Source organism: Alligator mississippiensis, chromosome 5 (genome assembly GCF_030867095.1).
Source record: "Alligator mississippiensis isolate rAllMis1 chromosome 5, rAllMis1, whole genome shotgun sequence".
NCBI classification, from domain to species: Eukaryota; Metazoa; Chordata; order Crocodylia; family Alligatoridae; genus Alligator; species Alligator mississippiensis.
In genome coordinates this window covers 141,878,758-141,892,582 of record NC_081828.1, presented here as the reverse complement: position 1 = coordinate 141,892,582, position 13,825 = coordinate 141,878,758, and the positions used below count along the sequence as shown (strand labels likewise).

General features: G+C 43.4%; 1 protein-coding gene across 7 annotated transcripts in view; it reads right to left on the bottom strand.

Annotated features, from left to right (window-relative positions):
- Positions 1–9,555: 9,555 nt before the first annotated feature.
- The window catches only part of TCAIM (T cell activation inhibitor, mitochondrial), a 28,882-nt gene continuing 24,612 nt past the window's right edge, over positions 9,556–13,825 (bottom strand). For 5 of the 7 annotated variants that reach the window (XM_059728807.1, XM_059728810.1, XM_059728811.1 and 2 more), the window contains 3 exons: positions 13,187–13,318; positions 12,446–12,508; positions 9,556–10,418 (listed from right to left, as the gene is read on the bottom strand). In XM_059728807.1, coding sequence (XP_059584790.1) covers positions 10,193–10,418; positions 12,446–12,508; positions 13,187–13,318 — 421 coding nt within the window. In that variant the 3' untranslated portion in view covers positions 9,556–10,192. The remainder of the gene's footprint in view (positions 10,419–12,445; positions 12,509–13,186; positions 13,319–13,825) is intronic. The other 2 variants (XM_019497963.1, XM_059728813.1) reach the window with 1 other exon arrangement.

The window sequence follows — 13,825 nt, the reverse complement described above, 5'->3', positions numbered from 1 at the left end:
CTTAACAGCTGTTTCAAGATTAAACTTGCTGATAACTCGAGAGCTCTTAAACACGTTCGGATGGTATACCCAGTCGTGATGGGGGCGTCTGGGGGAAGGGATTTCGTGGACATAGGACCTCCGGTGAGGGTGATCAGGCCCCTCCGATATTGCTCAGGTCCCCCCTTTCTTTTGGCGCGCTCGCCTTTTAAACGGGCTGCATCTGCACGCCCCCTGCCAATCAGCGCGGGCCAGGACCGCCGCTATCAGGCCGCGCCCATCGCCTTCCCCATGCCATGAGCACGACTTGCTCCTACGTTTGGCGTTTGGTCATTTTTCTTTCTTTTCTTTATCACATGCCCCCTTGACCAAATGCCAATCTCGAACATGTTTAGACTCAAGAACTCCTTTCCCTATATATATATATATATTACACACACACAGAGCCAAAATACAACATCTAATACAAATACATAATAAAACATTAAACAATGATATCAAGGGTAAGTCCAACTGCGTCTGTCTGGATGCAGCACGACGTTTTTGCCGGGGCCGTCACCAATAGATTCACTTGCGGCGACTAGTTTCACACCACATCATGCATCGGCGACTTCATGCCGTTTTGGGCTGGAAAACAAAACTTGGGGTTCATTAGTAATATGTACTAAACTGTGCTGCGTCGACTTAGCCAATTATGATGGGCCAAGACTGTGCATATGGGTGAGACTGTTTCAAGGGAGAGAAAATAGGTGTTCTGGTACTTGCCGGGTTTAAGTACGACACCGGGAGCTGGAGTCGGGCGCTTATTAGTAGCTGTGGGAATGGTTAGCCACACTGTTTCTTGGGATGAGTAACATGGCTTCCAAGGTGGATGTGGCACCGGAGTGCGTTCATCCCATAAAGCTTTAGTGGCGTTCATGGCAATCAGTACATCATTGTTGTACTTGGTCCAGTTCTTGAACGATCCGTTTTCCCTCAGCCTTAACTGTTCCTTGTATAATCCTATTTGGCGCTCCACGATGCCATTGGACTGCGGGTGATAGGGTAGATGGTGATGCCACTGAATGTTATGCTCTACCGCGAACGATTCTAAGCCTTTGGAGTTGAAGGGTGGTCCTCCATCAGAGCGTATGACGTGGGGCACTTGCCAATGGGCAAAAGCAAGCTGTAGACATCCTTGAATCACAGGAGCAGTGGTCTTCCTCGTGGGGAGGACGAGGATTTGACTGGTTCCCAGGTCTACAATTACTAGCCCCTTGTTCGGTGCCTTGGCTCCTGGGAGTGGCCTGAGCAGGTCCACTTGCCACACCTTCCCTGGAGCAAAGTGCACTGGGTCATTGATGCCCTTTTGGTGCTTGTGGTGCACCGGTTTTTCCTCGCGCACAAGCGAAGCAGGCTTGGATTATTTTCTTCCACTGTTCTACGCTTGGTCCTTTGTTGCCTTGTTCCCTCCAATGAGCTTGCGCTCTTTTTGCTCCGAGGTGTCCCCAATGTTCGTGGAGCCAAGCAAGAAAGGGGTCGGTGTCTATAATGTCAGTGACATGTAACTGGGGTATGTCCTTTTCATTTATGGATCCTCGATGTGCCAGTAGCTGATCTATGATGGCATGTACGGGATCTGTATCAGGTTGGTGAGAGCGCGTGTGCTTGATTAAGGGGCAAACAGAGAAATGTGATAAAATGGTCTTGACATCATCCCAGAGGGTTGTGTGTTCTGTAACTTGTGCCTTTCCGGTAACAATCCTGTATATATATTCTGAGGCTATGACAGGTACCGGAAGCATCCCGTCGTGGTGACGGTAGGCGTGTTCAAGGGCTAGTTGAAAACCTTGTAGTTCAGATGCTTGAACTGACTCTCCTGGATGGGACGTTTTGAGCTCATAGTCGTGATAAGGGTCACAGTAATATCCATATCCTCTGCCATCACGGGATGTACCATCTGAAGCTATCCATGCCGGGGATGTGGTCCCATACAATTGCAGTACAATGGGATCATCCTCTTCAGCGGCCGGAATCAGTTCTCCGTCAGCGACTTGCCATGCCGACCAGTGATACGGTAACGAAGGACCAGGGCACTCCAAGTTTTCTCCGTGCCCTGATACTCCAGGTGGATTCTGCTAGGATTAAGCAATTCTGGTGTGGTGCCGCCGGGTGCAACAAGTACACCTGGGCTCGCCGTGAGGTGTTCCCCTAGTTGAGCCGCAAGCATAACCTTCCCTAGACAACCATACCGATGTTGGTGGCTTTTGAGTGTGCAGTGACCAGTGTACGCGAGTTCCCCCGTTTCGGTGTCATTGGCTGTAAACCAGATATGCTCCGTGGTGTAGCCTACATGAATTGTCAGGAGACTGCCGGCGGGGGGTGCGATCAGACGCATCTTTTTAACCTCTGTCATAACCTTTTCCAATGCGGCTTGGTCATGCTCACTCCATGGGACTCTGCGTCATGTTTTCTTGTGAATTTGGTGTTGCAGACGCTGGATAACTTTTAAATGTGATGGTGTCATAAAATTGTGGAACCAATTTAGCTGGCCTAGTAGGCCTTGAAAGTCCGCCTGCATGGTTGGCCAAAGTGAGGACAACTCAGGGGTAGCATTGTGTGCCGTCCCCGATCGCCATTGTCCTGTGAATCGTGTCCCCAAAAACTTAATGTTCGAGGATGGCTCGCTCATGGACTTAGCCAGGTTTACTGTCCATCCTTGATAGCTCAAGTGGTCCTTTAGGTCCGCAGTGGTGGCACGGACCGCGGCACAGTCGTGCCCCATGATGACAATATCGTCGACATAGGTCCAGATGCGAACGTCTGCGGTCTTTGGGCGGGGACGAACAAAGCTGTCGATCGTCCCATTCATCGCTGTGACTGCTAGGGCTGGTGCGTTGCGATAACTTTGTGGACAAACCTTCCAGGAAAACATTTGTCCGCCTACACACACATTAAGGATCCCATACGGGTCATGTATAGGGATCGAATAAAACATGTCCTTTAAGTCTAACGTGGTGGCAAACCATTCTCCACCCCTCTGTATTTCGGTCATGCCATCGAGGATGTCTGAGATGGTTTGTGCGGCGGGCATTCGGAGCAGTTTACAGCGACGATTTGCTTGTCGATAATCCACTACTAGACGAGCTTCCATCAGCTTTCCTGGTTTAGGGATTCCCCATCCGGCCAAAAGGTAGGTGGAGGATTTTACGGGCTGAATGCACTCTCGCTTGCACAAGTCAGCTAAGAGGTTTCGCATTTGGGACTGCAGGTCAGTGCGCATCGGGATTGGCTGGTACCGCCAGGGTGTAGGGTTTGCTAGCACTGGCTGGTGTTTTTCGCCTGATGTCACAGTCAATGGGAGTGCTAGATATATGGCGTTCTTTAAGGCCAACGCCTTTATTGCGGGGATGCCCAAGATGTTTATGCCCCCTAAGACTCCATGCAGCACTCTTTTGTTGATCCAAAACTTGACCGCGGGCGCAGATGTCATGGCGTTTAGCCCTTGTACAAAGATGACTTTGGATGTCTTAACATGGGGCGTTTCAGACCTCAACACATTTACTTGAGCTTCCGTGTCTAGCAAAAAGCGTGTAGGGATAGGGGTAGAGTCTGCAGTCGCGCTCATAAGTTGCGTACGGGTGTCTGTCATTAGCGGGTCGGCCGTCGTTGCCCGTATCAACGGCCGCTACTCGTTTTTTTGTCTGGCTCCTGCTTTTTAAGCTTAAAGCCTAGGTTCAGGGCCAGTATTTTTTGCCCGTCATCCCCTAACCCACGAAGCTGATTCTTTGTCAGACCGCTTTTGCTTAGCAGAAAGCCAAACATAGCACATTCCTTAAGTGTGCGGTCCGGTGGTCATCCACGCGGTGAGCAATCAGTTCGGGGTTTTCTAGGCATTGCTTTCCACACTCCTACCGCCTGTACCACCGCTGGCGGGGTGGGCTTGGATTCTACTTTGCGCGCTGTGGTGAGCTTTCCCAGACTACTTAAAACGTTCCCTATCAGCCCCCCTACCAGTGGGTGTAATAACAAGTGGAACATGGGTGTATTCATACCTCCATAAACCTCAATGCAGGCCTCCACTGCTGATGCGGATACAGGGACCTTGCCAGGATCGTTACACCAACGATGCGGCCAAACACTGTTTGCCTGGTGTGGAGTCAGGGTTAGTGGATACCATCCGGCGTCCCAGGTTAAGTAACTGGCTCCCGCTATTGCATACAGGAGCTGTGCGAGCGATGGATCATTGGGCGGATCCGCATGCCAAGCGTGAGCTCGGTTCAACAGCGCTGGGACCGCGGCAGCACACAGAAGGATTGGCCAAGCCTGGTTGCCCAGTACTTGAGTCGTGTCGCTACATGCTCCTCCACTCCATGCGGGTTGGCGCATTAGGATAGCACACTCCTCCGGGTCTACTAAATCTGACCCGTGCTCTAATATCAGTCGTCCTAGCCATGTTGCCAGTGTTTCACCCGGATTTAATCGGGTATCTCTTGTCAGCTCTTGGAGTTCCCCTCTGGTGCGCATACGGAAGGTGGTGAGAGTGCGGGTTCCCTCGCCATCGATGACAGTTTTCACTAAGGCTACAGGGTTTGCATGCAGAACGGGTGCGCCTGAGTCGGCGGGGAGGGCGGAACATAGCTCCGGCGGGATGTTGTATGGAGGCGGTTCCTTGGGCGGGGCCGATGGGGTTTCTCTAGCGTTGGGGTTTCCCACCCTGGACTCTTTGGCCACGCCCTCTTCTTTGCCCACGGCGCCATCTTTAAGCGGTGGCTTGGGCTGTGCGGCACTCTGCTGCACGGCAGTCCTAGTCAGCGTATCTATTATGCTGGCTTGGCTCGCCGCGTGTCGCAGCAAGGTGGTCACCAAGCAAAGCAGGATATTAATCATTTTTCCCTTATTCCACTTTTGCCCTGTCCACCCTGTGGCATCCCGTCCATTGGTCTCAAGACTGTCACGGAGCGCCGTTAGAATTTCATCTTCGGCACCCCCGGGATTGAGATCGGGGCATCTGAACTTATCGGGAGAAGTTTCGCAGCCGCTCCCCTCTTTTAGGTACCGAATGCACCTAGCGTACTCTTTTGCGGGAGTACGGTCATCTGTGCCTGTGGGCTTGACACGGCTAAGTAACGCCTCTAGTTTTTTGTTGGGCAGGTGGTAAAGAACCACGGGACTGGAAAGAAGGCATCCTAAGGCTGCGGGGCTGAGGCCGGACACAACCATTCTTTAAGCGGCTCCTCGCTGCCCTCGGTCAGGCGGATGGAAACATAGCCTCCCATCTTTCCATCCTGCCCAGCTTGATGATACTCCACATGGGCCCATAAATCATCGGCGTTTGTGGTCGGGGGCCGGTGATGGTTTCCCCATGGGCAATGCCTGACTAACTCGTCTACATCTCCTTCGTTCCCCCTTTGCCCCGGGGATCCTGTTCGCGACGCCATGTTCAACCTGACTACGGGTGGTTGGACCCAGATTATGCGAGCAGGCCGGGGACAAAAGGGTTTCAGGGCCTTATTCCTCCCTCTTCTGTCTCTCCGTCAACAGAAAAACATCAAGGAGGCGGTGAGATAAGTAAATGCTTTACTCACAGTTTAGGCAGAAAAAAACTTCTTAACAGCTGTTTCAAGATTAAACTCGCTGATAACTCGAGAGCTCTTAAACACGTTCAGATGGTATACCCAGTTGTGATGGGGGCGTCCGGGGGAAGGGATTTCGTGGACGCAGGACCTCCGGTGAGGGTGATCAGGCCTCTCCGATATTGCATGGGTCCCCCCTTTCTTTTGGCGCGCTCGCCTTTTAAACGGGCTGCATCTGCACGCCCCCTGCCAATCAGCACGGGCCGCGCCCATCGCCTTCCCCATGCCATGAGCATGACTTGCTCCTGCGTTTGGTCATTTTTCTTTCTTTTCTTTATCACACCTTACAGCTACAGCATCACTGTAATACTACGTGTGCATTAATGTAACAGCAACTACTCTACTATTAGAGACTTTCTTCTTTATATATCTTTTTCCTGTTCTATCCTACCAAGACCCAAAAGATACTCTGAGTACCTTATACAACATAAATGGATACAAATTCAGGTTGTAGCACAGCAGCTGAAAGGCAGAAATAAAGATAACATGGGCAACCATTTCACACAAAGAATGTAGCGTGTTGAGCTGATAAAACAGGGAGGGAGGGGGATAAGTGGAGAGAAAGAGAACATTTTAAACACTGGAAAATTTCTTAGCATTTCACACCAGGAGAACAATGGCTTCAAATTCTTTAAAAGGCTATACATATAATTATCAACATTTATATGTTAGTGTTAGCCAAAGCACGTCTCTCAAAAGGCCACAGTTGTGCACAGCATCAGAATAATAAGTTACTTTTTACAAGTTGATGCCCCTTTTTTGTTTTAATCACAGTCCCTTCTGTTCTTTAAAATTTTCTTTCTGCAGTTTTGGAAAAATCTAAACTGCTTCTTGAAGCCAGAAAAACATGGTTCAAATGTCTTGGTTTAATAATCTGTAATGCATAGTCCACCTCCCATTTCAATCTTGAATTAATGATTGAGAGTTCAGAATTGTTACCTACCTTTCCTTCAAATTATTTAAAACTATTTAAAATTCTTGAACAGCGGAGGGAAAGTTCTCAAGTCTCAGCCAAACATTAATCAATGATTAAAAATAGTAAATCACCAACTTAACCTTGTTAAATGTTAATGTTTATTGTTGAAAGCAAACACTTCCCAAAACCTCTTACTAAGCTTATTTTAAAGTAACTGACTATAGGAACAAGTAGGAATGTAATACTATTAAAATATCTCCAGTAACATGGGTATTGAAGGTCATTCTCATATGAAGTGCTCACCACTCCCACTAAGTACAGTGAAACATTAACGTAAGTTTAGCTAAAATATTCAAAATATATGAAGTAAAATATGATCCCAATATATTTGTGATAGTGAATTTCTGATCCTGAAAACCAGGAAAACTCAATGCACTAGTGTTTGTATAACAGTTGTCAGGCAAAATGATCCCTAGAAAATGTGTATGTTTTTAATAACTGAATTATAGAAAATTAGCGTTGGAAGGGATCTAGGGAGGTCATTTAGTCCAACCCCCCATGCTCAAAGCAGGACCATCCCTAACTAGATTATTCCAACCAGGGCTTTTTCAAGCCAGGCCTTAAAAACCTGAGAATGGACATTCTACCACCTCTCTAAGGTAACCTGTTCCAGTGCTTCACCACCCTCCTAGTGAGAGTTTTCCTTAATATCCAACCTAAATCTCCATGGGTGCTTCCAGATGTGTGTGGATGTTTGGTTTCCCGGGGACAAGCAGCAGTGGCACACCTTGTGCCACTGCTTCTTGCCCCTGGGAAATGCCTGTGCATTGCACACTTTGGTGCATGGCAAGTTACCTTGGGTGGGATAGGGGAGACAGGCCAGCACTGTGCTGGCCCCAGCAGCCTTACCTGGGGTCCTGCAGGGGCTGCAGCTATGGTAACTGTGCCATGCAGAGCCTGGCTGACAGTGGAGCGCACCTCTGGGTGGGCCAGCTCCACTTTTCGGCAGCACACGCTGAGTGTGCATTGCTCCAGTTTTTTTCCTGTGCTTTTTTTTTGACCCCTGGATATCCTGTTTAATCAGGATGTCCCGTTTATCCTACACAAAAAAAAAACAATGTTAAAAGAACATAAAGGCTGCAAAGTCAATGACTGAAGTTTGCAGTGATAGAGGTTGATTTGTGCCTTTCTATTATGAGCATGCCTTTAATTATAAACTACATGAACATAAGGGGGCTAAACTAAAGTTGCACAGGCAATCATAGCATTCTTTCAACATTATTTTTGAAATTGCCTACATTTTTTTTGTTTTAAAAAGTGTACCAAGTAAGAATTCCTTTGGTCTGACACCCACCAGCATAGGTCACCAACATGGCTGGAATCTTTTGATTCACTGCACAACCTCTGCCACTTCATCTAACAGAGTAACCAATAGTAATAACTAATTTTCAGCTCTTGCATGAGTTAACGTTAGAAGATGAGACATACACTCTGCCAGTGGATTTTGCTGATGGCAGTGGAACAAAGACTCAGGAATCCTGGGTTTGATTCCAGTCTGAAGTTATGTTCCTGATGGGCATAGACTTCTGTCTGTTCCTCCCAAAATTAAACTTATTTGGCCCCATCCCTTTCAAACAATCCTCATCTGAGTCCTGTCCCATACTACCTGCATAGCCAGTCCCAGCCTTCCCCTCAGATTTAAGCACTGAGCCTCATCTCCATCCACACAATGCCCCGAACCTTTCCCAGCATCCAGCCCCCTACTCTTTCTCCATTCAGGCCCAGGTTCTTACCCCCAGCTTCTCATCTGACCTGCCTCTATTCTTATGCCAAATGAGGAGCCAGGGAAGAGTGTCTGGACTGGGAGATAATCTGAGTTTTAGTGCCTCTGCCCCACCCCTTTTTGCTCAGCTAGCCTGTTCTCCCCACACTTCCATAACACACACACACACACACACACACACTGTCTCCTTATCAGATCTCCCTGCTTCTTTCCCAACTTCTCCATTGCCACTTCCCACCTAGTCCCAGCTTCTACCAGTTTCTCATTTCTCAAGATGACTAGGTTTCACCCCACACAAACAGCTTCTAGTTCACTTCCAAGGCCAGCCTGCCCTTCCTGTCAGTCTTCTCGGCCAGCCAATCCCAGTTCCTCTCCCTTCACTTCCTGTTGTGGTTACACGAGATCTGGCTGTTTTCCACAAGGATGCCAAAAAGGTATCTGTAGCACAAAGAACAACCTCCATTTCAATTGCTAACATTCTTAGTGTACCTAAAGTATTTCAAAGAGTCTTAAGAGCGTTTATTTAATATTATTTTAAATTTATTTAAAATTAGCAACAGATATTTTTCCTTAACCTCGTTCCCAAAATAGCGGAACCTTCCAAACTGCAATGTTAATAAAAAGATTAGTCTGCAGGTGAATTTGGACAATTAGCATGGAAAAATGTTAGTCCAAACAATTTAAATTTGGCAACATTAAAAGTGATTAAAAATTGGTATAGCCAGACAACTTTAAAAAAAAAATCCCTGCCTGTAACAAAAGACATATGTAGAAATCATATCATTCTTTTTCTATTGCTTACACTATTTTTAGCTGTTTTCAAAGATTAAGTCTAAACATGTCAACTGTCTATTTCTTTTCTGTTGATTTTGCAAAAAAGGTGGAACTCAATCCACTGTTTTTAGTGTGCATTACAATGAAACAAGAACTTTCTAGCGTCGCTAACGTTCTCTCAGGAAATCAGCTCTCAAATCTTATCTCATGTTATTCAAGTTACCAAGGCCTGCGTGTCTAACCCTTCGGAATGTCTTTCGAATCTCTTACCTTCTTGAGTACTTACTTTATTTATAAATGACCCTAACATAAATGCCTTCCTTCCCTAGACTGCAGGTAGACTACTCAAGCAAGTAAGAAGATAAAAATTATGTACAGTGACTATCACTTTGCAAATGTATCTCCAAATATTTTTGAAGTGTAAGTAGATGTTCTTAAGTGTTAATATTAGATTGATATTTAAAATAAACACCTGAAATAAACAAAAATCAGAGTACTGAATTTATTTGAAAAGTAAAATATACTAAATGATTTTCCCTTTTGTTTTTGTACTGCAGTATGAAACTTTAATATTGGCACCAGATAACTAATGATATATGAAAGAACTGAGAATTATGAATCCACAGCTTTTGCTATCCCCAGCTTAGTATGTCAGTTTTTCAGTTCAGTAATTTCTGGTATAGATAATACCTAGTACCTATTTTTAGAGGTACATACAATCTCTTATATATCTAGGAATATATACCCTAGGACAGCCATATATATAGATAGATATAGATATCTTTTTTTTTTTTTTTTAAATCCACACACATTTTTGCAACCTTCAGATTTAATTCAAAAGTTTTGCTTAAATTACTATAAAAAAAATATCCTTTTAATGACCCTTACTCCATGCTGGGATTTGTAGATAAGTATAGAAACTGTGCAAGACCTGGAGATACTGGACATTAATCAGCAACAGTCTAGGACTCCAGTTCTATTTTCTGAGCAGCAGTTAAAGAAAGTCTTGGATTGAATACTGATATCAAAATACAGATTTAAATAATTTACACTAAAAATAATCTAATTTGCATTTATAGCTTCTTACAGAAAATAAACATATTCATATTGTTAACAGACAAGTCCTCAGCTTTTCCAGTTCCAAGGGATACAAAGATCTCCATCCTGCAGCACAGAGTAAAAGTGTGAAACGCAGAGGTGCATGCCTTGTAGATATGGTAGTGATTCTTCTAGCAGTCGCTTACAACAATTTATCATCTGTGCACTGGAAACACTGGGCTCCTTATACAGCTGTTTCAGGGAAAATTTTTCAGTGGAAGTACTAATTAGCTCCTTTTCCATCGCCATCAGCCTGGTATAATAAAAAAGCAGCCAGTAAGTAAGAAATAATGATAAAACAGAACGATTAAATTAGTGCTTACCCTCTTTTAAAAATCTGTTTTTGAAAGATACAAGTATTATACTTATGTATATACAAAAATGCTTAAAGATTTCAAGATTTTCATGTTGAGATATACTGAAAAGACTTTTGTACATGTATATTTTAACATTTGTTTGCACTATTATATGAACTCTGCGCAAAAATGAAGTTACATAACTACAAATGGAGGACACATTTTGGAAACATTACAGATTAAATGATTTAATCTATATTCAGAATATTGTATACTGGTAACGTATATATTTACAATATTTGTAACTTACCATCTTTACTCAAATCTAAGACAAGGTGTGCCCCCACATGGGGAAAAGTCCCTCCATCTTAGATTCAAGTAGAAGTTGGAGGGGGGGGAGGGGAAGGAGTTGATGGTGAGCAGCTTTGGCTCCAGCTCTGGGGCTAGGGCTGAAGCTGCCACCACTGCAACAGCTGCTGCCTGGCCAGACTGGGGCCAGAGACAGCACATACTCAGTGCTCCCTGGACTGGGCCAGAGAAGGGCTCCAACTGGAGCCAGAATTGCAAGGTTAAGGTAAGTGGTGTGGAGGGTGGTAGTTATGCAGCAGGCACCTGCAGGGCTGGTGGGAAGGGGGTGGGGCAAGTGTGTGAGTGGAAGGGGGGTAGGGAGAGGCTTCATTTTCCTGGTACCTTAAGGATCAAAATGCTTGACCTTAAACAGAACTTAAAAGCTTAGCTACTGGGAATAAATTCCTCTTTATCCTCTTATCAAAGCCATTATTCAGTATCCTGCACGTGATCTAAAATATTTGATATCAAACAAAAAAAAGTGTAGCCACCTGCAGTATTTTACGTGATAGTAATACTCTACCTCTTTCAAGAGGAACACAGAATCCTAAACTCGGGACTAAGCTCAGAGAGTATTATTTTCCATTTACCTTGGACAAAATGGAATACAAAAAGCAAAAATGACAAAAATCCAGGTTCTCCAAGAGAAAGTACGTAGATATATATCTTTTAAAAGACCAGAGAAAAATTGTACTTTTATTATTTAATCACCCTTGACTGAAGTTATACTGTACACGTGAATACATCAGCAATGAACAGAAGTAACTCATTCCAAACCTGTACTTCTAAGCATTTTTATATGTTCCATAAAGTTGACACACCACTACTTTGGAGAATATACCAAAATGCCCACAAAGGACAACAGAAATGCCTTTCTTAAAAAACCCCTCAAAAATCCAGATGTATGGATGTATATACCTAACGGATGTATGGTACCTCTACAAATTTAAACTGTGATCCCCTAACAAGTTCCTCAATTGCAAACTTTTGAAGCCAACTGGAACTCTGAACAGGCAACAAAGGATGTTTAAGTCTGTAGTCCTACAATGTAAGGTGAATTTTAAATGTTAGAAAGTGAACTGAAGAACTGCGTTTTGATTTTTTCCTGATTAAATACGAAGAGTGCAGAGCTTTATTTCTTACCTAGCTTCCCAAACATTTCTGGAGAAAGATCACAATTTTTAATCCAGATCTTGCCAGATAAGTAAGAAGAAACAAATTTCAGCTATTTTAAAACAAATTTCTGTTTAAGCCAGGGTTCAGCAACCTATATCCTGTAGGATGAATACAGCCCAAGGACTTTTTGATCTTGGTTCACAGATGTGGGGCTTCGGCGGTGTTTGGTGGTAGTGGACTTCGGCAATGGGGAGCTCTCCCCATGCCACTGTGGGGAGAAGCAGTGGTAACAGCAGCCTTTTCCTAGAGCCCACCTACCTACCCACCTCTGACCCAAGCTGTAAAAGGTTGCTGACTGCTGGTTTAATCCATATTGAAGACCTATAAGTTTTTTAATAAACAGTATTAAAGGTAATATTTAAAATACCGGTATATACAATGGTGATAAACATGGGAACAAGGATATTTATTTTCCATGGGTTTGAGACATAAATTGTATACAATACTCCACAGACAGTACCTGTCTCCAACTAGGATCGATCCAATGCACATTTTCTGATGATGATGCATAATGCTGAAGAGGCTGTGGAGAAAAAGGCTCCTTTTTCCATATGTCATGACTATAACCAGAGGTTCAAATATTCTAAGGGGAAGTAACCAGAGTAGTAATACTTTGGAACTGCTAGTTTATCTGTTGAATGCCTCGGTAAAAGAAGTTTACTTTGTGCAAAAAGGTTTTTTGCTTTCTGTTTTCCTTCTTGTTTTTAGTTACTAGATTATGTATTGATCAACCATGAATTGGACAGCCCTGAATTAGATTATTAGAAAAGAGACAAGATTGATAGAGACTTAGAAATATGGATTTTATTCCTGACCTATGCAGAAGACTAAGCCAGAGATTATAGCTAGCTTCTTTAAGTATTAATGAAGCTTACTTAATGCTATATTTACATATGTAATTATGATCTTGAAAGTAGAGGTTCTAATTTATATATCTTGTAAACTTTGTAAAGATGCAATAATATCAATCTCATTCAATTCTTGTATATTCCTCCTGTGTTGGAGTTTTGTTTCTATAGTTGCCCAAATAAAAAAAAAAGTAAAAAAAAAAAAATACTTGTATTAGTAAATATCTCCAAATATGCTTCATTTTGGCAATCATTGAATCTCTCTGTATGCTGCAGGAAAGTCGCTCTTAAAAACCTAAAGGAAACAAAAAGATGCAATGTGGCTACTGATGTAATGTGACAAGAATACTTACTCTTCTTTTTTTTTCAGATTCTCTCTTGCTTGTTGTGCTTTGGTAATAATAAACCACTGAAGGGTTGCTGGATCACAAACTGCTGGGATGCTAAAATGTCCAAGTTCATGCAAGCTTGGGGCATACCTATCACTTTAATAAAACATAAAAAGTTAAACACAGATGCATCTTGTTACTTACCCTTTTACTAAAATATTTATAATTTTATAACAGAGGACAAGGCAATTTAAAGGTTAGAATTCTGAATTAATGAGCTGAAAACAATTATTTGTTAAAGGTTTAATGAATAAGGATGAAATATTATTTTAAGTGTTTTAATTTTTCAATTTACAGGAGAATGAATCTGCAAAGACAACTAAAAAGATGCAATTTAATCCCTTTCTGCAGACTCAAGATAAATTATTAATTCACAAAACCAGCTATTTTTCAAGGTAATTTCTCAGATATTTAAACAAAGATATAGATTTCAGATGATTTTCTAAATTAAATTAAGAACGTTAAGATATTAAAATCCTACTTTCAGCACTGCCTTTTCAGACACTAACTGTATTTCTGGAATCCTGTCTCTAAATCTGCGTAATGATCTTGCATATTAATGTACACTGGTCTGCTATATCAGTTTGCTATGTACAAGAATGA